This window comes from Melopsittacus undulatus, chromosome 9 (assembly GCF_012275295.1).
Source record: "Melopsittacus undulatus isolate bMelUnd1 chromosome 9, bMelUnd1.mat.Z, whole genome shotgun sequence".
NCBI classification, from domain to species: domain Eukaryota; kingdom Metazoa; phylum Chordata; class Aves; order Psittaciformes; family Psittaculidae; genus Melopsittacus; species Melopsittacus undulatus.
The window spans coordinates 32233867-32260916 of NC_047535.1; the positions used below are offsets into that span (position 1 = coordinate 32233867).

Here is a 27050-nt window from a genome sequence, read left to right on the forward strand (position 1 = left end):
TTTTTGCTGCCTCATCAACTTCTAGTGAGAAAGTACATTAGGGCAGTACCATTCTGACTGTGGAGTTCACTTGCACTCCTTTGTGTCTTACTTCACAGAGCTTAATTTTCATGTCCTGAGTAATTCTTACCCATCCTCGTGTCTTGTGTAGTTGGAGGGTGGATTTTTTTCTTTACCTTTTATTACTGGGAGGTGGTTTTAGCATTTTACCATGTTGCTTCTCATTATATGTAAATATTCTCAGAACTTGCTTATGTTTCTCATGTCATTGGCTGTTTGCTCAGGTGATGCCTGCTTTCCTGTTTAATTTCTGTAAAATAGAACTCAGTGTATTCTAACACCAGAGTCTTCTATCCATGTTTCTCTGTTATGTTTCTGTTTTTTTACATAAATGGCAAGGTCAGGGGCTGCACTCTGCTACTGTATTGTGGTGTTAAACATCTTTTCATACCTTAAAGCACAGTTACTGGCGTATGTTTACCCTAGTATCATATGTGAGTAATGTACAGAGCCTGAAGTGCTGGACTCCGATACTTCTGTGTTTTCATGTGTTGCTTGACTATTAAAGGTGCTTTTTAAAGAAAAAAATAAATTGTTGAGTTAAACTACTAGCACTTATGTTGGTCCTGGGAGAATTTGAGATGTGTGGCTTTGCTATGGTATATATCTATTGTATACATATATATTTATACAAGCTGTAGTTTTGAAGTGTGCTTTTGGGACTTCCTTTCAGCCATTCATTACTGCCTGTGGTGACATTTTTCCTTGCTAAATGCTTTTTTAATAAAATCAGTTTCTTCCTCTTACTCCCTGTATGTCAGCACAAAACCTTTAGGTTGCTATAAGGGAAGGATGGTGCAGGAGCTGGCCCAGGGGAAGCAGAGGACTCTTAAGAAAAAATGCCAGCTTATGATGATTTGGAGTATCTGGAGCTACAGGCTTCTTAGCTCAGGAGAGATGTCCTTGTACAGATGTATTTACACAGGATGACCCACGTATTGTAGTGAAAGGTGCTTTAGATAGACATAAAATGTAAACAGCTTCAATGCTCTCATTGCATACAATAGAATGAGAGTCCACTGAACCCAAACACTGATTTTTTTGAAGCATTGTTTCTGAAGATAATATTACAGATCATGCAATGTTCACAGGATTTGTATTTTCTAAGTGACTATAAAGGAGCTCTCAAAGTTGCTAACAGCAAAGTTAGCAGGCAGGAAAAGCATGTTTTAGAAGACATTAGTGTGTGTTTAGAAAAGGCTGATTATGTGCAATGCTGTGTGGGAAGAGCAAGTATTTATTAAGAAGCCTCCTCAGAAGAAAGCATGAATAGCATTTTCTCCATGGAATGTCTTCAATTGGGTTTTGTTACAGAGTGTTGGTCAGTTATTTTCCAGTGTAAAACTTAATGAGATGTACGTAAATCTGTGCAGAAGAGTGATCTTTCACTTCCTTTTGGCTCTTGATTTAACTGCAGAACTATTGACCAAACTGCTCATTTTTAGTGTCTCCCATTTGGTAACAAAGCAGATGCAATAGAGGTCTTGCATCCTAATGCTGGAATTGTGCTCGAGGAGCTTGATACATGTGGAGGAATTTTTCTTCTGACAACTGGGGTTTGCCATTTGTTTCTCTCTTCTCACTACTGCTGTCCACCTGTCTTAAGTGACCAGGCTTTCAGTGCATGCTGACAACTTAATGTCTAGAGGTGTAGCTATGGATTGCTGTGATAAGTAGGAGAATATGACATTTTTAATATTAAATTTTATTCTGTATTGGCTATTAGTTCTACCCATTGTTTATGAATAAATTGTTTTTCTCTGTGGATGAGATGTGAATTCCAAGTGTTCAGCTGATACCAGTTTCTCCATGGCACTTTTATAGACTGGTAAAACAGGAAAGGTAACTTCCCTCTTTTTGATCACTTCCACTGGAGTAAATGGAAATCAAGCAAATCTTACTGTCCCTGCAGAAATAAGGGTTTTTGGTCAGAAGTGAGTTAATTTAAAATAATGCTGTTTTTTTTTTTTTTTTTCAGATACAAGCCAGATTCTTTTCAGTTTTGTAGGTTGATTTGAGTGTAATCTTTTATAAACAATTTTAAGTGTTCTGACTTTATCACAAGTGTAGATAAGTTTCTTTAACAAATATGTGTAATTAAGCTTGCTTGAATTAAGATTCTTTAATGTAAATCTATCTTGTATATTACGTTTCTTTTCTGAGTACTTTTCAGAGTTATCTTAAGGTAGAGGCAGAGTATGCAGCTGTCACTGTCAGATAATATTGTGCTAGATGCCGTTGTTGCAGAGGAAGAGACTGGATTTGAAGGAAAAGGAAGCAGTTGCAGTTCTGGGTGAAAGCAAGAACAGCAGAAACCAGCTTTCCAGCACTGCTCCCCCTTGCTTTCTAAGTATTTCTCTTATGTAGGAATAGCTTGCAGTTGTGCTCCTTTTCTAGAAGAATGACAGACAGAGAATGATAAGTAGATGAGGTAAGAGGGGAAGAGGGACTGTTGCTTACTGGGTTGGCAGGAAGGAGGTAACCGAAGGATGGTGTGCACAAGTCGGAGGTCCTTCATATTAGGATAATGATAGAGGTGTCAGGCCTAAAAGTGAAAAGTGACCTGCATTGTAGACTCTAGAAACCTTTACTCTTTCTTCCTGCTGTCCAGGAATCCACAGTGTTTCCAGTGCAGGACTGAATTTTGTTTACACGATCGATGAGTCTGGAGCTGACTCAGTCTTCACGGTACAAATGCTACTTCCTGTTGAGTGGCTGGAGTTTGTGTAACTTTCTGCTACTGGGATCAAACTGTTTGTTAGAAACTAGTCAAATAGATTGAAAGTGCTTCAAGATCGTCCCTTAAATGGGAGAGTATTTTAATGTCTAAATTACAACACTGAGCTTAGGAGATCTAGAAGCATGAGACACCTCTGACTTGTAACTGCATTTTGTACCATAAACAACTGCTTCCATCTGTGGTTTGAAATGTGAACATAACACTTGCTTTTAACCAATTAGCTTTCACAGTGCTAGTAGTGCAGCCCCAGCAGCAGGGAATTCAGCAGTGGTGAGAAAAACCTGCTTGAGAAACAGAGTAAATGCCTGGACAGCAAACCTGGCCTGAACTCCTGCCGCTGTGGTTACACTGCTGCTAGCAACAGCTCGTTTAGTTGATCTCAAGTTGGTGTTGTTATGTCTGGGTTAGCTGTTGTCAGGCTTGTGACTGCAGGATCAGTTTATCCTTAAACTCTGCTGGTTTTGTCTGTAAGCTGGACTGTATCACCTGGTTGGCAGTCACTTACCGAGTATATTTGAAATACAGGATGAAAGAGGCTTTTTATATCAATAGTGCAGTGTGTTGCAGATGCAAGTTCTGGGTCTTTTTATAATAGAAGAAATACTAAATCAAATTACATGGATTTAAAACAAGTGACAGTTTTCTAGACTTCAGTCTGTAAAGAGGAGCTGGTGGGTTCTGCTGTCAGGCAGTAGGTTGCCATTTTAGACTTGGGTTTATTTCAGCAACACAACACTGGGTTACTAGTCTGTGGAAAGAGAAGTCTTTAGCAAGAAAGAAGTAACAATGAAAACGAAGAACAGCTCAAGCTTTAAAGCATGGAAAAAACATACCCAAATGGGGGTGTCAAAGAATATTTAGAATAATAGTGGATTCTTCTTTCATAAGGCAAGTAAAGCTCTTGGGATGCTCTGTTGGGAGTAATCCTGCTCTGGCATGGGGTTATTTACTGGGTCTTTTCTGCATGTGTTTTGTGATGTGCTTATGTCTTAAATCTGTGGCTTATTATGCAAGCTTTGGTATCATGGTGGTAGCACTGCAGAGTTGCATAGCTTTTTAATTTAACATTTGTAGTAGTAATGCCTGATATTGTATGCTGGAAACATAGTATTCAGCTTTGCCAGTATAATGCTGATTGGAGCAATAATCCAGTTGTTTTGCTCAATGATGCTGTTTAATATATCTATGACATTCCCTTCTGGGACCTTGTTTCTTATTACTTTCCATTTTAGTTTCTGGTTCTGTTATTCGCTGCAGCCTGTGCTCTCTGTTGTGAGGTGCTTAATGGTTTCTTGTAAGAAAAATGGAAGTTGCTTTCCTCATCAGATTCCCCCATTCTTGCAAATTTATCCTTCTTAATAAAAGGCTGGGGGTTATTTGAATCTCTGTAGGTAAAAACCTAAGTTAAGCTTTCCCCCTTTTAATCTCATAATCGTTTCTTTGAGACCAAGGAGAAAATGAATGCACAGATAACATGGCAGTGTGTTTCTGGAGAGGGTAGGCAAATGTGACTTCATTGGTGTGTGGGTTTATATTTGGTAGTACCAGTGCTTGGGAACAGTGTGCAGAAAAGAAGCGTTGTCACTTTGCTGGGGAGTCACCACATGTACCTCACAGCACAGACAGTTGCATCAGCCCAACAGAAGGTCATATGTTACAAAGGGTTGAAAATAGTCAGGGCTGTTGCTACCAGTGACAGCCTGTAGAAGTACAGCCTGTGGCTAAATAGTATTTCTTTCAGCAGCAGTTCAGATCTTATGCTTGTTTGATCTGAACCTCTTCTTCCAGATTGCATGTGCTACAGATAAATGTAAAAGATAGTTTCTCTCTTTCTTTACTGTTGATTTGTTATTCTCCTTGTTTCCTCTTTGCCTCCATCAGCATCCCCATCCTGCATCAGCATTAAAACAATAAAAACAGCTAAATCAGTTGCTTTCATGTTGCTCCCTATGCTGCTAACAAACTCAGTAGCCAAAGGAGGCCCAGAACTACTTCTGGCTGTTGTGTAGGGTGATGGGCATAGAAGGGTTTCTCAGCTCTTTCCCACTTTGCCCATTGTATGCAATGTGAGACACATTTGCTGGAAAATCTCTCTCTATAGGAGTCTGTAAATGATAAGGCTTCTAAGTTATAAGGTAGAAGGTACTTCGGAAAGACCTTAATTACTTACTGTTGTGGGAAAGTTTTTCAGGAGTCAGTTGTTTTGCTCAAATGTTCATCAGCAAGTTCTAACTGTTACACAAAATATTTGCCTTTCTGGGGAAAAGAGGTGCTATTAAATGCTTTTAAGGTGCCTGGATACTGAGCAGTTAGTTACAAAAGGCCTTTCAGTAACATTTTGTAACTGAAGCAGATAATGCTGTGTACAGTTGCTGTGTGGTTTCCAGACTGAGAACACTTCTTCCCTTTCCTTTTTTTCTTTTTTGGTTTTCCCCCCTTCTCTTCGGTGCTCAGTGAAGGCTTTAGGTGACATGTAGGCTTACTAGTAAACTGCACATATTTCACATTGAGGTTTGAATTGTAAGTGGGTATTGGTTCTCAAAGGAAATGGGCTACCCTATTGTTAATGGCAGTTGACTTCCATAATATTGTTCTTCTGTAATTATTTGAAGAGTTACCATGCTTTAGATTCAAGAAGAAAAATAATACTGCGTTACTTGCCTCATTTATCTTAGAACTGGCATAACCAGCATCAGTGTTGTTTTGCAAACATAGTTACACTGTTTTTCTGTGGGTTTAGGGCTGAGTTGCACATGTTTTGTGTTTTTTGCAGGGTTCAGTGGTCTCAGTTCAAAGGCTATTTCATATTCAAACTGGAGAAAGTAATGGATGATTTCAGAACCTCAGCTCCTGAACCAAGAGGGCCCCCCAATCCAAATGTGGAATATATTCCTTTTGAAGAAATGAAAGAAAGAATCCTGAAAATTGTCACTGGATTTAATGGGTATGTATAATTTGTTTTATAAAATCAGGATAACAGAAGTGTTTTTCCAGTTTTTAACTTAGTATCTATCTGTGACTGTTTTGCTTCCTCAAGTAGATGGGCAGAAGCAAAATACATACCTTGGAAATACATGATAGTAATTTCAGAACTTTTACTTTATTTTTCTGTCTTTGAATGAAAATTAGGACATCCTGTGACAAATCAGTCACTTTGGTGTTTTCAATATGTAGCTAATTTTTAAGTAACACAATTCAGTGAAGCATGGCATCACTGTGCATTTAACAGGTAAAATAGACAGGAAAGTAAGATTTCTTTCAGTCTGTTTTGAAATACCCAATTGAAAAGCCTTTTGTGTTCAGCTCTCAGCTCCTTTATGGCAGTTCAGTAGCTTTTGAAGAAGTGATTCTGTGATGAACCTGGCTTGGCCAGGAGCAAACTGTCCCTGGCTTTGAACTCTTAAGGTGTTCCAGATTCAACGTTACAGGTAGAGCAATATTTGCTAACTGAGAGACTTGGGGCATTTGATCTATTGCTGACAGTGTCTTAAAGTGTGTCCCTTTTGCTGGCTTCGTAATTGTGGAAATTTTGTTTCCTTTGAAATAAAGCTCCTGATTGATTTTGGTGTCTCACTTGGTGTGTCTGTTTTTTAATAGCTCGTGTAGTATTGTTCTTGTTTCTAGCTTAGATGACTTCCCATAAGCTGAGTCATCCTGCTGTGGGTCTCAATGCTTACAAAAGACTTCTTCAGCATTTTTTCTCGGCCTGTCAGTAAATAACCCTGTAACCCTGATGTTCCAGATTTGCTGGTGGTACTAACATGTCCTTAGTATACTGTTTTGATGCTAGGTTAATAATTTTTACTGTCATTGTTCCATGCTACTTAATTTATTTGCAGTTTAAGTGTCTCTTATAAATCAGATCTCCTCTGCCCTCCTGTTCCCCATTGTTGTTGTGTAGGGTACTTATAAGAATGTGAGATTCAGCAAGATCTCAGCTACCCAATATTTATACCAGGCTACTTCACTGAAGGAATTTAAAAACAAACCTATTCTTTATGCCTCTCTCTCCCACCTCCCCCAGCTCTTTGTTAATGCTTCTCTGCCCACAAAATTTGTAATGTTCTCACAGGGAGAGAGCTAATGAACGGGCTGCTGTTATCTTCTCTTGTTCTGAAGTGTACTAAACAAACCTCTTAATAACAAGTCTGAAGCTTATTCTGTGGCCCTGCTATTTTGATCTATTGCTGTAACACTTCAGCGCTCAACTTCCTCATATTTTGAAGTGAACCACCCAGTCTTTGAGGAAGCAAGCTGTGTGCATTGGTGACCTTAAAGAAAATAATACTTTGTGATGTTTCAGAAGTTAGGATTGTAGACTAGCTAATTTAGTCAATCCTGCAACTCATACAGTGGTTGTTGTGAAAGCTGAATCATGTGGTGATGTGTCCAAAAAGCATCAACAGCAGGTTTTCGTTGGTGCAATTGCATATATTCAGGCTTCTTGTTTAGAGTTGTTGAAGCCGTTTCAGGTTGCTGTAGTGGAGAAGGAAGCTACTTGATGTAACTTTTTTATTAGGATGGTTTTATTGGTGTTTGTATAAGAGTCAGTGAAAGAGTTCAGTAAAAGTACCTAAGGATTTAAAATTTCTTTTTATAGTCAAGGAAGCAATGAATGACCCCTGGTTTGGGGTCTTTCTGGAGGAAATGTCTTTAAAAAAAAAAAACCCACAAATTGGCTGGTTTAACCTTACCATACCTCACTTGACATTGTGTAATATGCTTGCAGAGCCAAATTCTCGTGCTGTCTGTACTTTAGAATGCTTTGGAGTAGGAACTTCTTGAAAGACTTTGCATTTTCTTTATGTTTTGCTAGTGAAGCAGAAAGTTCTGCAGTAAGTTATTGGGGATCTCCAAAAGAGGAGTCTTCACAACATGAATAAAATAGCCAACATCATAATCCAGATGTTAATTTATGTATATTTTTTGCTACTATTTAGTACAGTTGTTAGACTGACATTTTCCCAGATCCCTCTTAAATCCTGTCCATCTGATGAATGTTAGGTTTGTCATTCAGTCTGAACTATAGTGCTGATTTGTGGTGTTTGTATAGGATTTGAAGTGGTTATCTTCAGCAGGCACATTAGGACTATTCATGCAGCTCATGCACTGAACTAATTACATTTCTGAGCATTGAAGATCAATTCCCGTAGTGCTCACAAACTTCTGCATTGGTGTTCATGTATAAACTTACACCAGGTTCATTTACTTCTATTTTAAAGAAGTTAAGTTCTACTGAAAAGAATTCATTATGTGAAAGTTAACTGGGTTTTGCCAACCAGAAACATTGACGAATGTTGAAGGAATGACATGCAGAGATGATAGTGTGACACTTGGTGCCATCTGCTGCTCAGTAAACGAAGTTCAGTTTGTAGTGGAAAATTTTGGAGGGAAATGAGCTGCTTTAAGCTTTTGTTTAAACAAACTTCTTACAGCTGAGAGTAAAATAGAAAGGCAACTTCTGGAGTTAGTTGAGGCTGCACACTTTGAGTATGCTTATTCCCCATGTAGCTGGAATTATGGATCTTCACAGAATAGTTTCTGCATTGGCACTTCAGGTGACTGGCCAGGTACAGCTGGATACATGTTAGGCAATGATTCTCCAGAACACTTGCTGATTTAGCTGTGTATTTTATTTCTGTGAAATAAATAGATTTTGAATGGACAGTATAATCAGTCTAAAAAATTACAAAGTCTCTAATTATGGACTTGTCAACCCAAACCCAAAATGGCCATCAGCGAGAAATGGGAGATACAGTTAGTGGTGTACCCATGTGGAGAAGTTAATAGATCAGGTACATTCTTTGTGACTGAGTTAGAGTTAGGAATTTTGTTACAAGAGGTCATTACACAGACGCTGAACATAATAACGAATTTGGGTGTCAGAAAGATTACTGATTGACCAAAAATTGCTCAACAGCAGCACAATTTGGTTGATACTGAGGCAGCTTTAGGAAACGAATAATGTCAGCACCATTGTCAAGCTTAAAACCCTTCATGTAATAAACTGAATTAAAAGGAACACTTCTTCCTGGTTTGTTCTTGTTTGTACTTACTGGTTTTTGGGAATGGGAGAAGAGATATATTTCACCTTCTTATTCTGACCCAGGAATATCTTGCTTGTGTGCCAAAACACTTGGTTTCTGCCATTTTACTTTTAAGCAATAATATAGTAAGACAAATGTTTTGGAAAGCCTGTTGTCTTAGACTGTTACTTTCTGCAAGTGTTCATGTATTTAATGCTTCATCAACTGTATTTTAACTCGGCACAGCTGATTGATGAAGTTAATTTTTCTATTCTCAGAAGTTAAGTAAAACTTAAGTTGGTGTGGTGTAATTCAGGGCAAATAGCAAGGGAAGGCATTAACTTGTAGGGTAAATGTGGTATGTACCTTCTGTACTTTCAGATAGTGGTGTTGGAACTCCTTAGAGTCTTCCAATTGAGGGTTATAACTCCTGCAGTAACGGTGGTATACTGACAGTTCTTTAAAAACAGAATTAAATTGTTGACACTGGGGACTGATTACTCCTGGCTTTTAGTTAAAGTGAAGTGTCATGTAGTATGATTTATCATGGCTATGCCGGCCTGTTTGCACTGAACTAATGGTAGGTCTGTGCATCTTTAAGATGTGGCTTTTTAACTAATGACCTAAGCTTGAGGCACATACTGTGTTAGCTAATGAAATAGGCTTAAGAGTCTGTAGAGAGTTCATCAGAAAATAAAAATTCAGTTTTTACGAAACTTACGGTATAGGGATACACACGCACACACGTACGTAAGTCTCTACACATACTGCTTTGGATTTGGTGTATCAGTCATATTCCCAATAAAAACAATGGTTCTTCAGTGCTGTATTGTATCAGATATTCTTCATAGATTGATTACTGAAATGTTTATGGCTTTAACTTCAAATAGTGAACTGTAAAAATGTATGATTCTGCATTATTTTATCGAAAAAAACTTTAACTTTTTGCTGTTCTGTCAGAAGTTTGTTAAAGTGTGATACTGTGAATGTGCAATGAAAGTGTGTGACATCTCAGGTAACTAGGAAATGTATGTAAAGAATTGATTGTCTAGAAGGTCACTTTCTCTTGTAAGTAGGGATGAAATGCAGTGCAGAGCTGTCAGGAACTGGAATGTGTGAATGTGGTGCATATGGGTTTATGTACCTTGCTCTGAATTTAGTTATTGTTGCTGAGCTGATCTCTGATAGATAAGTATACTGCCCAGTTGTGGCCAAGTAGAGTATTTGTAATAGCTAAAGACTTATTAGTTCTACTGATTCCAATGTTTAATGTTTTTTCTGTAAATGTATTTTGTAAAATATGAAATAAAAGATGAGTTGAGAGTTTTTCTTTTTTTTAGCTCTAGTGTATGACTCAAATTTGTTTGGCATCACTTACTATTTTTGTTCCATACATTTGAATAATAAATACAGTCTTAAACTATTTTCCTGTTGACAATGTGATTTCCTTTTCATTGTTTTAATGAATCATTTGAGTTGTGGGATGATGTATTTAGGATTCTGCCAATGTGTTTTGTGGTGGTGAGCACAAAACATGGTGTGTTGTTACCTCAGTGTATGAGATGGGGGGAAAATAAGGCCTTGAGTTACTGCTCTATATTGCTGCTGATGACTGATGCTGTTTTCTTTCTTTTTTTCGCAGTAAGAGGGAGGAGGCATTAATGTTACTTCCTCACAGTCATGCTCATTAAAATCATATTTAACTGTTATAAATCTATTTCCTTGCAGCATCCCCTTCACTATTCAGCGACTCTGTGAGTTGCTGACAGATCCTAGGAGGAATTACACAGGAACAGACAAATTTTTAAGAGGTGTGGAAAAGGTATGTATGTTTCTGAGAGAGAACACAGCTAAACAGGCACAACTACTGCTTAAATAACTTCTGAATTGCTGCCAAAGGTCTGTTAGTTTCATTATGGCTCATAGCCATAGTATAGCTAATAGCTACTCTAAATATGTAAGTTTGTTTCATAACTTACTTTAAAACTGCTTTTTGATGTTAGAAGCTAAGACATAAATCTCAGGGCTGTAACTGTTGTGTTTCCTCCTCTCTGTGCAGTACTCGAGCTGTAGTCTGTAGGGGTGTAATGTCACTTTTTGTCTTGAGTTCTAGCTAAAATGAAATGATTATTCAGCTGATTAGCTGAAATAGTTTTGAATTTGTTGACCAGGCATTTGCTTCCACATTTGGGTTCAGATTAGATCCAGTAGAAGAAGGAGAAAGGAGGCCTCTTTCCTCAGTGTCTTTTGTTTCAGTATTTAAATCCTTCTTGTAGAGGACTGTGCTTTCATAAAAGCATACAGATGTCTAATAGTATTTTATAGCTTATTTCAGAATGTGGGATCATTCAAAAGTAGATCATGGTGTTTCAGGATGTTTCCACATAGGATTTTCTGGATGGCAAAATTGGGTTGAGGTTCCTACTTCAACTTCTTGGCCAAAGAAAGTTTAACTCGTGAATGGAGTGATTTTCTCCCCATCCCCCCTGTTACAGTGGATGCAATCAGTTGTATTCTTGGAAGATAAGATGGGAAGGAGATGGTCAGGAATAAATGAGGCGGGGATTTCACAAACCCATTTCTTAGCCATCAACAAGATCTGTGAAACCACATTTCAGGCCTTATGAAGAGCCCTCATCAGAGTTCATCTGGGTTAATTCATCTGGCCCTGTGATAAAAGTCCCCCTGTATAACTGGACTATGTGTTGATTTGAAGAGAGAAACTTGCCTGACTTTTAAGCTAGGTTTCTGGATGTAAAACCTGACATAGTTCGCAGTGTCATGCAGGAGGAGAGGTGGCTGAGCAAAACGTACTGAATTAATCTTTATTTCTGCCCTTTTTTATGTGGGGATGAAATAATTTAACATTGGAAATACAGCTGTGCCAAAAATAACTAATAGTGCTTGTGCACTTCTGGAAGCAGGACTTGTGTGTGAATAGAGCCTTGCTCCAGCAATTCAGAATTTGATCAGCATTTTGGTATACTTTGTTTTCCAGAGATACTTCAGTTAGAAATTACAAACACTTTGTCCTGAGGCTTAATGTGCCTGTCTCATTGTGAGAGTAGCCCACTTATGGAAATACTCACTTTTAGTGCAGTTATGGACTGACTTTATGAAGGAGGAGCAGGGTATTTTTTTATGTATCTGTCATCTGCTGGTAGCTTTCATCCCAATTTTCTGTAGACATACTTTAGCAGATGTGACCAAAATCCTGTAACTCTTTAGTTTTGGGGTGTTGTCAAAAGCTGAAGCTTCAGTTTCTGAACTTTTACATTGTTTGTGTATTACAGAATGTCATGGTTGTCAGCTGTGTATATCCATCTTCAGAGTAAGTATAACCTTTTTTCCTTGAAACTTTGTGTTAGGAGGGAGAATGTGTCTGATATATTTCACTGGCGGTAGTTGTATTGAGAAGACAGATGTGCAGAGTTCAGTTTTCCTTAGCAATAGTTAACAGTAGTGATAGTGGTCTGCAAGCATTACCTGTAGTAATCTGAAAATGAACAACCAGCTTCGTAATTGGATATGGTACAGTTCGGTACTATCCCTGAACACTAAGCTCTTATTTTGTCCTATAGCTGGTGGTTGAAAAATGGATACCCATCTAACTGTTGTACTGTGAATTCATATCCCAGTCCGTTTCCCTGATATAATATACAGGTAGAAAACCCTTTGAGGACTGACAGTGAGGGACTGTTTGAGCTGGGGGGAACTCTGTGCAAACATGTAATTTAAAATTCCTTTATTAATAACTTTGTTGTTTGTTTTTATTAGAAAAAATAATTCCAATAGTTTAAATCGGATGAATGGTGTTATGTTCCCAGGAAACTCACCAGGGTATTCTGACAGGTAAGTTTAGTTTTGGAGTTAACTTTCTTTGGATTAAAGCAAGGTAGTTCTGGAAATAGTGGGTTCAGATCCCTTATTGCCTATTCTGATCAAAACCAGGTAGCCTCAAAAATGGGGTGTGACCTGGAATACTGGGGGAAGGAGGGTAGAGGAGCCATGAACATACACACTATTCACTCTATTCTTTGATCTTTGTGGCTTTCTTGTTTAGAATTATGTTTATTTAAAGTTCTATCATAGTTTACATTATGTGTGCGAGGAATTTTTTAAAACAAAGTTCTAGCTGCTTTCTGCCTATCATGAACAAATCACTGCTAAAAGGATGGGTTGTTTTTGTATTGTTCTTTTTCAAGGTCTAATGTGAATGGTCCTGGAACTCCCAGACCAGTAAATCGACCGAAGGTTTCTTTGTCAGCTCCTATGACAACAAATGGTTTGCCAGACAGTGCAGAACATAAAGACTCAAGCTTGCAGCAAGCAGAAGACAAAAAACACAGGTTGGTGAGGAGGATATATTGTGAGGTTTTATTATTCTCAGTTTTTTTGTTTACATACAAAAAATATTCTAAAAGAGAATGGCCACCTCAGGTATGCGTAATAACATCTAATAACTTAACAGGCAACTATCTGCAGCAGGATTTGATGTGTACTTTTGCTGCTGTTCGAGTGTCCAGACAATTAGCTCAAGTTCCCACAGTTGCAGTAACACATCTTGTAGGTACATGCAATGTATGGTAAAAATGAAAAGTCAATAATAGTGTTCAGGAATCCACAATTGTCTGTAATTTGGACCCACCAGAATAGCCTGACCACTCTGTATTTTCATCAGTGATCGGGAGGAGCAATGGCTTTGAGGTTTTGTTGTCTAATAAGTGAAGTGAGTTCTACCATTACCTCTTGCAGAGTGTTTAACTTGAGATAGCTGCTACATTCTTGTATGTGATGATACAGAATGTTTTACTTCAGTAATAACTACAGGTGCTCTTGTTCTTTATAGTGAATCACCAGCATCTGAATCAGAAAGTGCTCAGAGCAGCCCAGTAAAAAATAAACATTCTGAAGATGATCCTGCAGAAGCAGAAGGGCATGAGGTAAAAAGACTTAAATTTGACAAGGAAGGGGAAGCCAGAGATGCACCTAACCAAACTGCTTCCAGTGAAGTTTCTGTAGGCATGGGGGAAGAGACAGAGACATCCTCTACATCTCAGGATAAAGAAAAGGATGCTACTTGTGCCAGGCAGCACTGTACAGAGGAAGAGGAGGAAGGTATTTCAGATTTTATTGTCTTTGCTGTGTACATTTTCCAAAGAGATGGGATTTTCTTTGCTGGAGGCCAGTGCTGGGATTGCTGAATGTCTCCAGTTGTGCATAAAAATAGACTGCTTGTTCATCCTTCCGTTTTGCATTACTTGGCAATCTGCTTGCTTTCTTTGTTCTACATCTCTATTAAATTTACAAAATGTACTTAAAATCCTCATGGGCAATAAGTGACACGAGGGTTGTAATGATGCACAAAGAACTTGAGCATCACTACTTTGTGATATCATGAGATACGTTATTTAGAATGGGGTTGGGTTCTGTCTATGACTGTTAATAATATAAATTACTGAAATACAGATTAAAGTTGTGTTCTTTCCATGTTGAAAATGAATTATGTTCATTTTCCGTATGAATGAGGAAGCAGAGCAACAATCTCTTCAGATCCTTAAGACAGTAGAAACTACCTCAGTATAATGCAGGCACTGTACCTAATTAAAAAAAAATACTTATTTCTTACATATTCTCCAGAGTTTCCTTTGATAATTATGTTTTTGAGACTCATGCATTTGGAAAATATTTCTCTAGATGGTGGCGGGTGTACACTTGGAACACTGTCTTCAATGCATCCAAAAGACTGCAGCTGAAGACAAGTGAAGGAGTGTGGGGAGACAAGTTAAAAATACTTGTTAGCCTGTGTCTTTGTGCACTGAAGCTTAATTAAGCAAAACAACCTATTTAATTAAAATAATAGACTTTATTTTCTGGTATATTAGGATGGTTTGGCTGTCCTGATGATGCTGGCTAATACTTTATATCTTCTGATAACATCAGAGCTTGTCCCAGGCTATGTTGCAGAAGTATTGCCGGGGATGGAGAGTAGTAGGGTTAAGAAATGGTTAAAATGCCTCAGTAATACTGTACTTTCACTTTTTTTAGAGTCCTTCATGTCTCCCAGAAATGTTGGTCCAGACAGAAAAGATCAAGAAAAAGACACTGAATCCTCAACTGTGAATGAAGAGACCTCCGAAGAGAACAATCAAATGGAGGAGTCTGATCAGTCTCAAGCAGAGAAGGGTTTACACTCGGATGACAGTGAAACTAGTGGATCTGCCAGTAGTGGAGCCGACTGCAGTGAAGCAGATGAGTCAGGGTCCTATGCTAGTGAAACTCCAGAGACATCATCAGAGACCCCGATGGAAAACAGCAGTGAAGCCACAGAAGCTGCAGATGAACCTATGGAGCAAGACTAATTTAAATAAATTTAGATGCAGTATTTTCCATAAGGCTCCAGTTTTACACTGTATAAATAATTTTATGTAATAAAGTGGACCTTTAGTTTTACAAAAAAAAGAAAAAAAAAAGCAGGTTGTAAAATAAACTTCTCCAAGGATTGAACCTTGAAAGAGTTGTACATGATAAGAACTGTGACTACCAGCTCCTTCAGGTCCTGCTTACCGCTGAACTTTCGTTTGGTCAAATCAGTGGTTTGTGTATAGTTTTTTTAATTTAGAATAAAAGTTTTTAAACTGGAAGGCAATTATAATTTTGACAACTTTTTTGGAAATTACCACACCTAGTTGTATGTAAGCAAGAAAGCTTTCTTTGTCTTTGTCTTTTTCTGACAGCTCTAGCAGTTACTTCATGTTTTGGTTACAGTTTGGACATTTGACATGTGAACTTACGGGGTTTCATGCTGGTTTCCAGATTTTTATTTGAATACACACTATGAAACCTTATGTTGTGTGTTTCAAATGTGTTACATTTCACACACACATATATATGCACGCATGCACACTTACGTGTACCCTCACTGTTCTAAGGGGGAAATGGTATATTTTTCTGTTTCTATAAAAGATAAACATAGTAAATACTTTTTTCTATAGGGAAAGACTTGAGTTCACCTCTCAAGGCACTTTGTTTTGCCTCTGGAAAATGAAACAAAGGAAATCTGGCCCATGTGAAACCCTGGAACTACTAACGTTGAAAACACCAGAGTAAACACATTCCAAGAGAACTGTTCAGATTACAACACTTTTGTATACTTCTGAGGTGCCTGAGTGAAAGGATTTCATTTTATTTATGAGAATATGTGCTTTATGTTGAGAACGTTGTAATCAAAACATTAGCTTCAACTTTTGTAGGAGAAATGTTTGAAAACATGATAAGAAAAATACCTTGGAAGAAACAAAACAGGTACTTGCCTTTTTGAATGCTTCTTGGAACATTGTGAACATTGTAGAGAAGTCTCAATTACCCGAAGGTAGGAGGATAGCATTGGTAAGCTCACACTACTACTGTATTGGAAGGATTAATCCATGACCATAGTTACGTACCTGAGCTGAACGACTGAAAGGTTTAGGGGTGCAGAGAAATCACCATGAATTTGTACAACATTTTGGAAGTGAACTAGATATTTTTGAACATGCTACTTTGACAGCCAGTGTTACGTTTTCTTTTCCAGACCAGCTCAAAGCACAAACTACTGCTTTAAACCCTTGGTATTTTCCAGTTCCCATATTTAAAGACATGCAAGCTGCAACCTCCCGGTCACAATTACTGGCTGCCAAATTTCTACCTGTTTCTTCAACTGTACTTTTTTGATATTTAGAATTTTTAAATTTCTGTAAAGTAGATTTTTTGTAGATTGTAATGAGTGCTCACTGCCATTGTGGAACGGTATATAATTGTATAATTCCTGTGTGTAAACTGAATGCTTGGGCTTTCAATACAGTATTCATATAAAGCAATAAATATTAATGTTATGAAATATCCGAGTACATTTTTATCAGAATTGTCCCTCTTTTTGGTTTTTAAGTTCAGAGCTGAAGTACAAAAATGACCTCTAAAATGCATGCTGATAGTTTCTTGTACTATTACATGGTATGCTTGGGATCAGTTGGGGAGATTCTAAGGTTTTGATTAATACCGGAATAATTTGGCTCAGAGGGAGTATTTATAAAGCTATTTCTTGCTGATGTTACCTTTCAAGTTCTAAGCTGATGGGATTCAGGGAGGTGCTTGCTAAAACAATAAACATCTCATTGATGGAAGTCCCCTTACAGAAGGAAAATTGTACTGTGACTCACTAACATTGTGCTGAAGGGTTGGATGTGTGTTACAAAACTAAAGGACTGAACCAAAACGTTGGCATGAGGAAAGTTGAAAATACAGTGACATCTTCCACTGCTTTGGTCTTGGGTCTTTCTTTTTTTTAATATTTTGCCAATGAGACAATTTTAAGGTTTCTAAGTTCAGAGATTTCTGAAGTTTTCTTTAGACTGTTTATTTGTGAAGATACTGTCAATAAACTTCTTCTTTAAGCACCTCTGACCTTCTGATACATTTGTTTTAGCAACAAGCCTTGCAGGAGAACTTTGACATATAAAGGCACTTAAATATCTGCTGTTGTCACCATGACTAATAAAATGACATCATGCTTTAACATCATAGTAAACATCTTAGTGTTAAGTATGGGCCTACATTTAAAGACTGCATTTACTAAATCAGCGATTTCTTCTAAGTGTGGATTTAAAGCCCCAAATGCATGCCCTGTGTTTAAGCAGCTGCATTGTGCTTGGGTAGTGTTCATGGGTATATTTCCCATTAAAAACCTTATATAGGAGCAGAATGGAGAGGGGGTTGGCAGTTTACTTTTCTGCGTACAAGGTAAAGGACAGCCCTTAATTCTGCTTCTGATACTTAAAAAGAACCCTGCTATTTTGGGTAGTCCATTTCCTTAAAGTAGCTGAGGTGCTCTGTCAGCCTTGATTTTTAGGCCTCGGGCCCGACTTTAATACTTGCAATAGAGGAAGCTTGCTCCTGCAGCATGTGCTGGGGTTATAAAGGCTCGTCCCCCCTCCAGAGCGATGTCTCCCACTAACCCAGGCTGGTCACCGCTTCATTAAGGTCATTAACGAGGCGCGCTGCTGGGCTGCGCTGGGCTCAGTGCTCTCCTTACCCCAGCGGCCCAGTGCAGCCTGGCAGCGCTATCTAGCGGCCGGCGGCGGCCCTCGGTCAGGGCTCCGTGAGGCAGTGCGGAGTGAGACCGAGGCTGTGGGGCCGGGCAGAGCTCTGCGGTGGGAAACGAGGGTTTTCCCGAGTGGGATCCCGGGAAGGCGGCGGGGTCTCTGCCGGGTGGCTCCGGTGACAGACCCCTGCTGACAGACTCCGGCCTCCGCAAGGGGACAGCCTTCGGGATGCGCTGCAGGTCAATGAGGGTGTCCCCAGATACTTCAGGTAAATCACCTCAGCAGCAAATTAAGCTATCGTTCCTCATGTCGTCCCCCCTTCCACTCTATGAGGAACACGGCTGGTGACCAAATTCCTGCAGGCACTTCTTCACTGTGTTGGCAACCCACTTGATTTATCCAGCCACCCTGTCTTCTGCTTGCCAGACTAAACAAACCCGTCCTCCCGCCCTTCCCTCACTGTATGTGTTGTTCTGAGCCTTTGCTCTTCTCCCATGTGTCTTGCTGTGTCCAAACCAGGACCCAGGATGCCAGCTGGGGCCTCCCAAGCCATGCCTCTGGGGTGTCCTGTGTACATCTCCAGGTGAGATTCAGCTGTATTTGATTTGAGGTCCATCATGACCTCCATGTCATTTTCTGCCCAAGTTGTTTCTGAGCTGCCATGTCCTGTGGCATGTATTTTATCTCAAGCACACTGTTCCCCTCCCTCATCTTCTCCCAGCTACATTGTGATGTTTTGCACCCTTTCCAATTTATTTATCTTTAATTCTCATCCTGTTCCACGAGGTCTTTAAAAGTGGTTTTCCCTTCCCTGTGCTCTCAGGGGCACTTTATCTGCAGTGCCGTGTTGTTATTAACAGTCTGAAGCAGAACTGGACCGACGGCAGATACCTGTGGTATTCAAACTGGCCTTAAGCTGTGCTGGAGGTGAGAACAGTGAAGGCAGAGAGCCCAACCTTTATGTCTGAGACAGTGTAGTTCATGTTTGTTTCCTTATTCTGTATTTATGCAACAAATGCAATAGTTGTGCGTTAGGGTCTTCAGTGAGGATCGGTACTGGTGTGGCAGAAGTGGCTCATCCCTGTCGGTTTCAGGTGAACTGTGGCAGGCAACAGGTCCAGACTTCTTGCCCCTCAGGCGGCATTGGTACCATTCACCTCTCACTACTGTCTCTTGCAATAACCTGGGGCTGCTGGTGAGGCCTTTGCAATGCTCAGAGGCAGAACTGCAGGGATGACCTGGGAAAGCTGCCTGGCTGCCAGCTGCTGCCTGTTTCGCTCTGGGCTCTGAGGTTGTTCCAGCAGTGACCAAAAAGTCTTCCTGGTGCACTTCTAATGCTCACACCTGCAGAACATCAGTCACGAGGATTGAGGAAGGGAGCTCAAAAGCAGGATGGGGCAGAGGGACTTCCTTGAGCATTTATTTCTTGGTTATTCATCCTGGAGAAGACTCTGAGGTGACCTTGGAGCAGCTCCAGTGCCTAAAGGGGCTACAAGAAACCTGGAGATGGTCTTTGGACAAGGGCCTATAGGGTCAGGACAAGGGGAATGGCTTTAATCTGACAGAGGGGAGACTGAGATGAGCTCTTAAACAGAAGCTCTTCCCTGTGAGGGTGCTGAGGAGTGAGCACAGGGTGCCCAGAGAAGCTGTGGCTGCCCCATCCCTGGCAGTGTTCAAGGCCAGGTTGGATGGGGCTTGGAGCAACCTGGTCTAGTGGAGGTGTCCCTGCCTGTGGCAGGGGATTGGAACTGGATGAGCTTTAGGGTTCCTTCAAGCCAAACCATTCTGTGACTCCATGATTCTGCTTCTGTACAGTTGAACAATGCAGGGCAGTTGAACAATGCCTGGTGAAAAGGTTCAAACCAGGCTGCAGAGTGGCCAACAGCCCTTAACGTTGTTTTATGATCTTGTGGAAAACAAGATGAGGGTGACTGATAGAAAGGCTGTTGAGGAAGTGAAGCCTTCTCTGCCTGCAGCACCAGCAGCACACTGTGGTAATGAGTGTGGAGACAGTGAGCCCAGCCAAGCACAGCAGTCTTCACACTCTTCAGCTAGTGAGCAGAAGGACATGGATTCCCGGGGTAGGTAAGCAGGAAGAGGAAACTTATGTTCAGGCTCATTCCTGTAATGAGGAACCTGAGAGCGGGGAATGCAGAGCTGCCCTCTGGGACACAGGGGCAAGGCATGAGGAAGAATCTGAGGCACGCATGGGAGATGCTGGGCCTCTGGCTGCACCCTAAGTGGAGACCCGCATTCCGTGGATGGCATTCCTGCATTCCCTCTCTCCCTAAGGTCAGAGGCTCCCTGTGGCACTGCTACATTTGTGTGCGCCAAGTGGAGGAGAGGTCTGTGGCACCTGACAGTGACAGTAAAGCTCTCTGGGCAGTGCTCTTCCCTCAGACACACGGTTACACCCGGCAGAGCAGCCGAGGGGCCCGCCGGCCTTGTGGGCGCTTTGTGAGGAGGACGCGGCCTCTGAGGTCCAGGGAGCGGCGGGCAGGGGGCGCAGACCCCAAAACCCTCCTGCCCGAGAGCCCCCGACCTGTGCCCCTCCGGCGGGCCCTGCTGCGGGCAGCGGCACTGCAAACTGCTCCGCGCCGCTCCCGCCCCGCCGGGACAGGCTGCGGCCGGCAGAGGGCGTCACCGCGTCGGGAAGGGGCCGCGGCGCCATGCTGCGGTCGGCGGGTGGCGCTGGGTGCCCGCGGCGCTGGCTGTGTGGGGCGGTGCTCACCGTGAGGTAGCGGCAATGGCGTCCGCGCCGTGCAGGTGTGTGCCCGGCAGGCAGCGGTCTCTCTCTGAGGTCGCTGCGCAATGCCCGCCGTGGGAAGGACAAAGGCGTGAAAAGAGGGGACGATTTAAATAGGGGGGATAGCAGTCATAACTGCTTTTATGTTTTTAAATCGGAAATAGCCTTAAATCATCAGTTCAGTGGGATGTGGTGACACATTAAACAGAGCTGTTGCAGCAACTCTGTCAAACACCGCACCTAAGTGCTGAGAAACTAAATTGACTTCCCTCCAGATCAGGAGATGAGTATCCAAATTCAAGGTTTTGTTTGTTTGTTTTTAAATCAAAGATAATTCTGTAATTCTAAGTTTCGCCCTCTAAGATCCACACCTTCACAAACTTTCGCACCCTTACTTCAAGTGAAAGTCGGGCTGTTTCTGTATTGATTTCATGGCTCCAGAAGGTGGAGCTTTTAAACAGATGCTACAACACAGTAGAATGGGTACTGGAGATGCTGTGGGAGTATCAGCTTAAGAAGTGAGCCTTGAGAAGGGTTTTTTGCTCCTTCCCTGGCCAAATTTGCAGAGTGCTGTAACTTTGTTACTGTATCTGCAGGTTACAACAGGCTGAAGGTTTAACACAAGTTTCCTTGAGCAGGATTGATCCTGTCAGGGATTCCATGGCAAGAGTGCTGCTAGCCCAGCTTATTGGGAAAATCAAGGGAAGGGATACAGTACAACACACCTGCGTCGTGTCCCAGCCTCTGCTTCCCCTCTGCAGTCCCCCAAACCTCACAAACCATTGCAGCAAGACCATGGAAAAGGTTTCATCAAATCAGTCTGAGTAACAGGAAGCTTTTATGCACTGTGAGTTGCACTGAGGAGGGCCATCATCTGTTCTCCTTGCCCATAGTGCTTGAGAAAAGGAGTTATGGATTTAGATGGCCACAGGGAAGAGGCCAGGTGCTGGGGTAGTGGTGAGGATAAGTGATGTGCTGGAATAGGTCACCCAGCTTTCATAAAGCCCTGCTGCCCCATGATGGAGCCCAGCCCTGTGATTTAGGGTGGACTAGATGACTTCTTCAGGCAATTCCTGCCTCTATTTTTCACTCCTTGTAAGCGCTTCTGGAAGGTTTCTATTTTATTGGGTGATGGGAAAGTATGAAATTGTGCATTTGCTCTGCCCTTGGAAGCAAAATACATCAAATTCAGAACCTCAAATTTGATCCTCAGATGCAGTATCTGGGAAACTGAGGATGCCTCCTGCAAGGAATGATGGAATCATAGAATAGTTAGGGTTGGAAAGGACCTTAAGATCATCTAGTGCCAGTTACACGGCAAATGAGAGATTAATTGGTTTTCTCTTTCTTTCTCCAGGTAGTTTCTTTTCTATCTCTAAATTTCAGTACCTGAAGCCTTTTCCAGTCTGGTTTCAAGAGATGTGATAAAGCTCAGTTGCTTGAGGTGTTTAAGATAATTCTACTCTCCAGTGTACTTGCTTTTCAGGAATGGTTGGTTATTTGGTTTTTATTCCCCTTAGTTCCTTGGGTTTTATTCCCCTTAGTTCCTCATAAACCTTCTTTATTCCATCCTCTTTCCCCAAGATATACTTGAAGGTATGGTAGTTCTTCTAACTTACATCTATTATTGTGGGACAAGCCTTTCCCTTTGGGGCCACTCTTCTCATGTGTTTCATATCGACTCTTTGTCTTTGCTCACAAATGAGTCCCAGTGACTTAAGGTGCTCCTTCCTGAACTCCAGGGCCTGTGGTGCGTTTTATTACAACTTGTAAAGATGATAAGGAGACATGCTGGGTTCTCCATCAAGTAGATGACTGTTTATGTGTGAGACAGAGAGAGGCTCCTACTTATCACTGGCGTCACTTATCTCCCTGGGGATCTTAGTGAGGAGTGACTGTCCCTGTTTATATGGGTCTCCTCCCTTCGTGCAGGTACCACGCCCAGGACCTTGCCTTTGGATGTTACAGATGCTGGCACATCCTCTTAAAACAGCAGGCCCTGGTCAGGCACTGTCTGCACTTCAAGTTTATTCAAGGAGTGATTCCTGTAGGTTCCTGAAAAGCACCTGTAGCAGGGTGCTGACACGTCTATTCCCTGCCAAAGTGACTGCTCTGATCACTGGGCTGTCAGGTGATGCCCCAACTTGATCTTTCTTTTTTTTTTTCTGAATCCATACAGAGGATTCCGTTTTGCCTCTTCTTGTGTACAAGAGATAAATTAAAGTCATGTGGATAATAAAAAACTTATTATGAGGCACTTCTTGCTATGTAATAGTGTAATTTAGAACAAAGTCTAGTTTAAACAGCAAAAGGAATGCTTGTTTTCTCAGTGATCTAAGAATATCAGAGTATGTCTGTGCTTCTCAGAGTCTTACGAGCTTCTTTCTACTTCTGTTCTTTTGATTATTTATTCCTTTTTGCATTTTCTTTGACTTTCAAGTCAAAAGAGCTGTGTGCCATGCACCAAAGGCCTGCATCTTCAGATCTCTGACTGTGGGCCTTTGCTATCGTGTTTAAATACATGTTTTCAAAGGGGCTTGTGTGTGGCAAAGATGAGAACTAGGCACAGAGCCTCTGCTTGGAGATTTGGCAGTACTACTGCTGAAATACCCCACAAAAAATAGACCTGGCTGTGGGATCTCAAAGGAGATGGTTTTCTAAACAGCAGAGTTTTGCATTACCAAGGCATTATTGCAGAACTCTGTTGGTTCACAGAACCCTTACGCAGGCTTTCTCAGCCAAATGAATACCCTTCATAAGCACACAAAACTATCTTATATAGCTATATATGAATATGGAGAGGTAGGAACTTTTAGAGGTAAGTTACTCTGCAGTTGCAAAAGAACCAGCTCTTGAACATAAACATTTTCTTTCCATTCATTTGAAATACTTACAGTGTTCATTTCATCTTTATATATTGTTAAATAATTTTTAAATAATAAAATGAACTTCCAGTTTAGGAACTTCATGAAAAACATTAACCCAATCTTTGTATCTTCATAAGAGGGTAAATATATAGACATATCTTTTGTAATGCCTGGCAATAAACTCTCAGATGTTTATAAAACAGGCTACTCACAATTTTCTAGAGTAACACAAAACTCCCCTAGAAATTTAAAAACAGATTCTCAATGAAAAATTGAGGACTTTGAGAAGAATCCTTCACAAGAGTATGCAGGAGGGATCTTCACCATTAACATCTACTTTATTTCAGCTGGGAGGATGTCTTTTAGCAATGCAAACTCATCAGCCTAGCAGTAGTGGAGTAGGGTAAAGAGGCTGGGCTTGGTGCAGGTTTGAGGTTGTTGGGTTTTACTGTTTCTCTACAGGTAAGGATGGACATTTCTTGTAACTTCTTTGTGACTTTTCCTCCCCTAGTAGAACCTAAGCTACTGTTTTCAATTCAGTTAAATCTCTTTTAACTAGAAGGAAGGCTATGTGATGTTTGAGGTGTGATGTATTAATGAAATGGCTGGGACATTGACCTAACACATGAAAGATGTGGTTTTGATGAAGGAGGTGTATTTCCTTCTGAATGGGAAAGGAGGCAAGAAGCCCAGCTCTGATGTTACTTCAGCTGAATTTTAGCCAACTAACGCTGGGCTGACCAGCCTCTCCTGCCCTGTTTTAAAATGGATGACAAGAGAAGTGCCTATAGTGCATTACCAGCTTGGACTTAAGCCACTGTCTCCTTTTAGGAAACTGTAGTAGTTTATAAAGTGCAACATCTTCAGGGACCAGTATGGCTTTGATCAGCTTTTGTAAATGAGTGAAGCAACTAATAATGCACTCGCTTTCCAACAGCAGTATCTTTCTCTCATGAGATGCCAGCAAGTACTTTAGTGATTTTCGAAGTTTGACACAGGATGGTTGTGTTACCATTGGGTTGCACAGAGAAAAGAAGTATTAGGTGACCTCCTTGGGAAGATGAAGCACAAAGAAATAAGTGTAAACTGTGGCTACCACAGCATAAAAATCATTTTGCTATTGTGCAGGTGAACTAAAAAGTAAAGGCAGACAAACAAATGAGCCCTTCCAGGCTGATACATCTGTGCTCTCCAAAGCAGCAGTGCAAGGAATATCTGATCTCACCACAGGTGAACTAGAACAGCAGCATAGTGAGGAGAACTGAGCCCCCCAGCTAATGGTGTGATGGAGCAGGCTGCCCTGTGAGCACAAGGACTTCTCTTGCTCTGTGTGAATTTCTGTCCAGGGCAAGTAACGTATTGATTGTTACTTTCTGTGTGGTGTCTGGCTGTTAGATCTGTCTTTGATTTTCTTTTTAGTGCTACTTTTAACTATGACTCTGCTCACTTCCCAGCATGCAGGAATAAATGACTGGATTTGCTCCTTCTAGCTGAGCTGTGGAAAAAAGTTCATGTGGGACAGTAAGAGCTTCAGCTTGTGTGTACACACCAAGACAAACTGGGTTTGACCTATGAAACATAAAAGGGCTTTAGGTGGGAGTGCTGAATTCTTTTGCATGGGGTTAATTAAAAAGTTTGAGAGAAGTCATCCAACCTCCCATAGCTAAAATAATTTCCCATATAGCACCTTCTGCAGGGATACATCTCTGTTTGCAGCTGTATTATTCTTCTGCAGTCAGCAGCAGGCTGAGTGTGGTGTCTGGCATTGCTCTCCTGTGCGTGCTTTCAGGCTGAGAAGCAGCTGAACCGTATGATCTGATAATGCAGGGCCTTGCCTGCTTTCATGTGGTAGGTATTCACACTTGGGGATGTCTGATGTTTCTCTGGAAACGTGCACTCTGATTCCAAACACTACTCAGCTTCACTTCTGCTTTAGCAGTCTCTGCCTGGGACTTGCACTGGTACAGATACGTTAGTGAATTTAGCTTCTTCCAGCAGACTGCCTGATCTGGTGTGTGCTTTATGTGTGAGTTAATGAGAGAATGTGCTGCTGTATGGGCTCTTTCCCCTTTCCCACCCACCCCTGGAATTGTTTAGTACAGAATACACTGAAGAGGGCATGACAGCTAGCACTGGACAGATGGGAAGGGCAACTGATAGTAAGCTAGTCCTTTGAGTGATCTATGGACAAAATCTGAGAGGTCAGCCGTAAGATCTTTGATCAGGCAAACTCACTTAAAGGGCAGACTTGACAGGAATGCAGAATTAAGCCTGACAAAGTAGTTCCTAGAACTTTCTCTTCCTAGCAAGTTTCATTGATGTGGAGCTCCAAGTCTTGGCACGTCTTAAGATTTGTGATTCCTTCCAGAAGTAATACAGAGCAATTTTTATATATATATAGATATATATAACTCTAAACAGAGTTATATTTTCTATAACTTCATTTAAAAGAAGTGTAATTTTACGTTGGAGTCTCCTGCTTTTAGTAATGAAATTATTTATTTGCTGGTGAACCTGTCAGGTTGTGGCTGCGCAGCCTTTCTTTGGCTGGTGGTTGTTAGAAGCAGGGCTCCTGTGCCAGTGGTTGCCCTTTAGACCCGAATACATCTGGTACTATTTAAATATGTAGGAAGACTGGGCAGCTTTTTTAATTTTAAACCAGCATTATTTGAACTAGGTCAGTCTTTATAAAAGTGTAATGCAGGAGAAGGAGAAGACAAAGGAAGGGGAAATGGATAAGGAAAGGTGTGGGTAGATCAAACAGTTTGTGGCAGAGTGTGAATCTGAACCTCTTACTTCTGAGTAAGGAAGTAAGAGCTCAGTTCCCAGAACTCAAAGCATGCAATACTGTTCTAACATTACGCTGTCCTTAGCTGTCACTTGGGCATGAGGCTGTTCAAAGGATCCAAATGTGTCTGTGTGATGTTTGCTAATCTAAATCTACTGCACATGGCTGGAGGAGCTGGTTAACTTCTTGTGTGAAAGGTTAGTCTGTAGCTGAAATTGCTTTAGGTGGCTTAGCTGTATTTTGTCAATAAAATGTGCCATCAGTGGAGGAATTGGCAGTAAAGTAGCTTCTGTGTGCTTGTAAATGGAAAGCACGTTTGAAGGGCAGCAATAGAGTATTTGCTAGATGCAGTCAGCAATTGTATCATTACAAAGTTGGTTTTCTGGGATTCAGAATTTGAATGTGTTTAATTGCAATGGGCTGATATGATTTATAGCTTGGACGTGATCCTTTTTCTTCTATTTTGGCTGCTGGAAAGTGAACTGTGAGATGCAAGTTGTATGCTAGAGAGTTCAGTGAAGGCAAGAAAATGATGCATTCCTCATGTATTTATGTCTTGGGAATATACCCTGTAACATCTCTGTAAAAGTCTTGAATGTTTGCAGGGTGGTGGCCTCTTGGCATGGTGATATCTTTTCCTTTCTAGGTAGACGAGATGGAAGGATCTTGCCAAGTGATGAACTTTTCATAACCATGAGCACGTTTTAGTGCTGATTTCTGTCCCTAATTGAAACATGTGGAGC

At 40.9% G+C, this 27050-nt stretch overlaps 1 protein-coding gene across 1 annotated transcript in view; it reads left to right on the forward strand.

Moving 5' to 3' along the window:
- PPP4R2 (protein phosphatase 4 regulatory subunit 2) overlaps positions 1-17261 on the forward strand; it is a 30805-nt gene extending 13544 nt beyond the window's left edge. Inside the window, exons 3-9 of the mRNA XM_005149428.3 lie at positions 5574-5744; positions 10555-10648; positions 12120-12157; positions 12604-12678; positions 13032-13175; positions 13676-13944; positions 14875-17261. Of these exons, the coding sequence (XP_005149485.2) occupies positions 5574-5744; positions 10555-10648; positions 12120-12157; positions 12604-12678; positions 13032-13175; positions 13676-13944; positions 14875-15188 (1105 nt within the window). The 3' untranslated portion in view covers positions 15189-17261. The remainder of the gene's footprint in view (positions 1-5573; positions 5745-10554; positions 10649-12119; positions 12158-12603; positions 12679-13031; positions 13176-13675; positions 13945-14874) is intronic.
- Positions 17262-27050: the final 9789 nt, after the last annotated feature.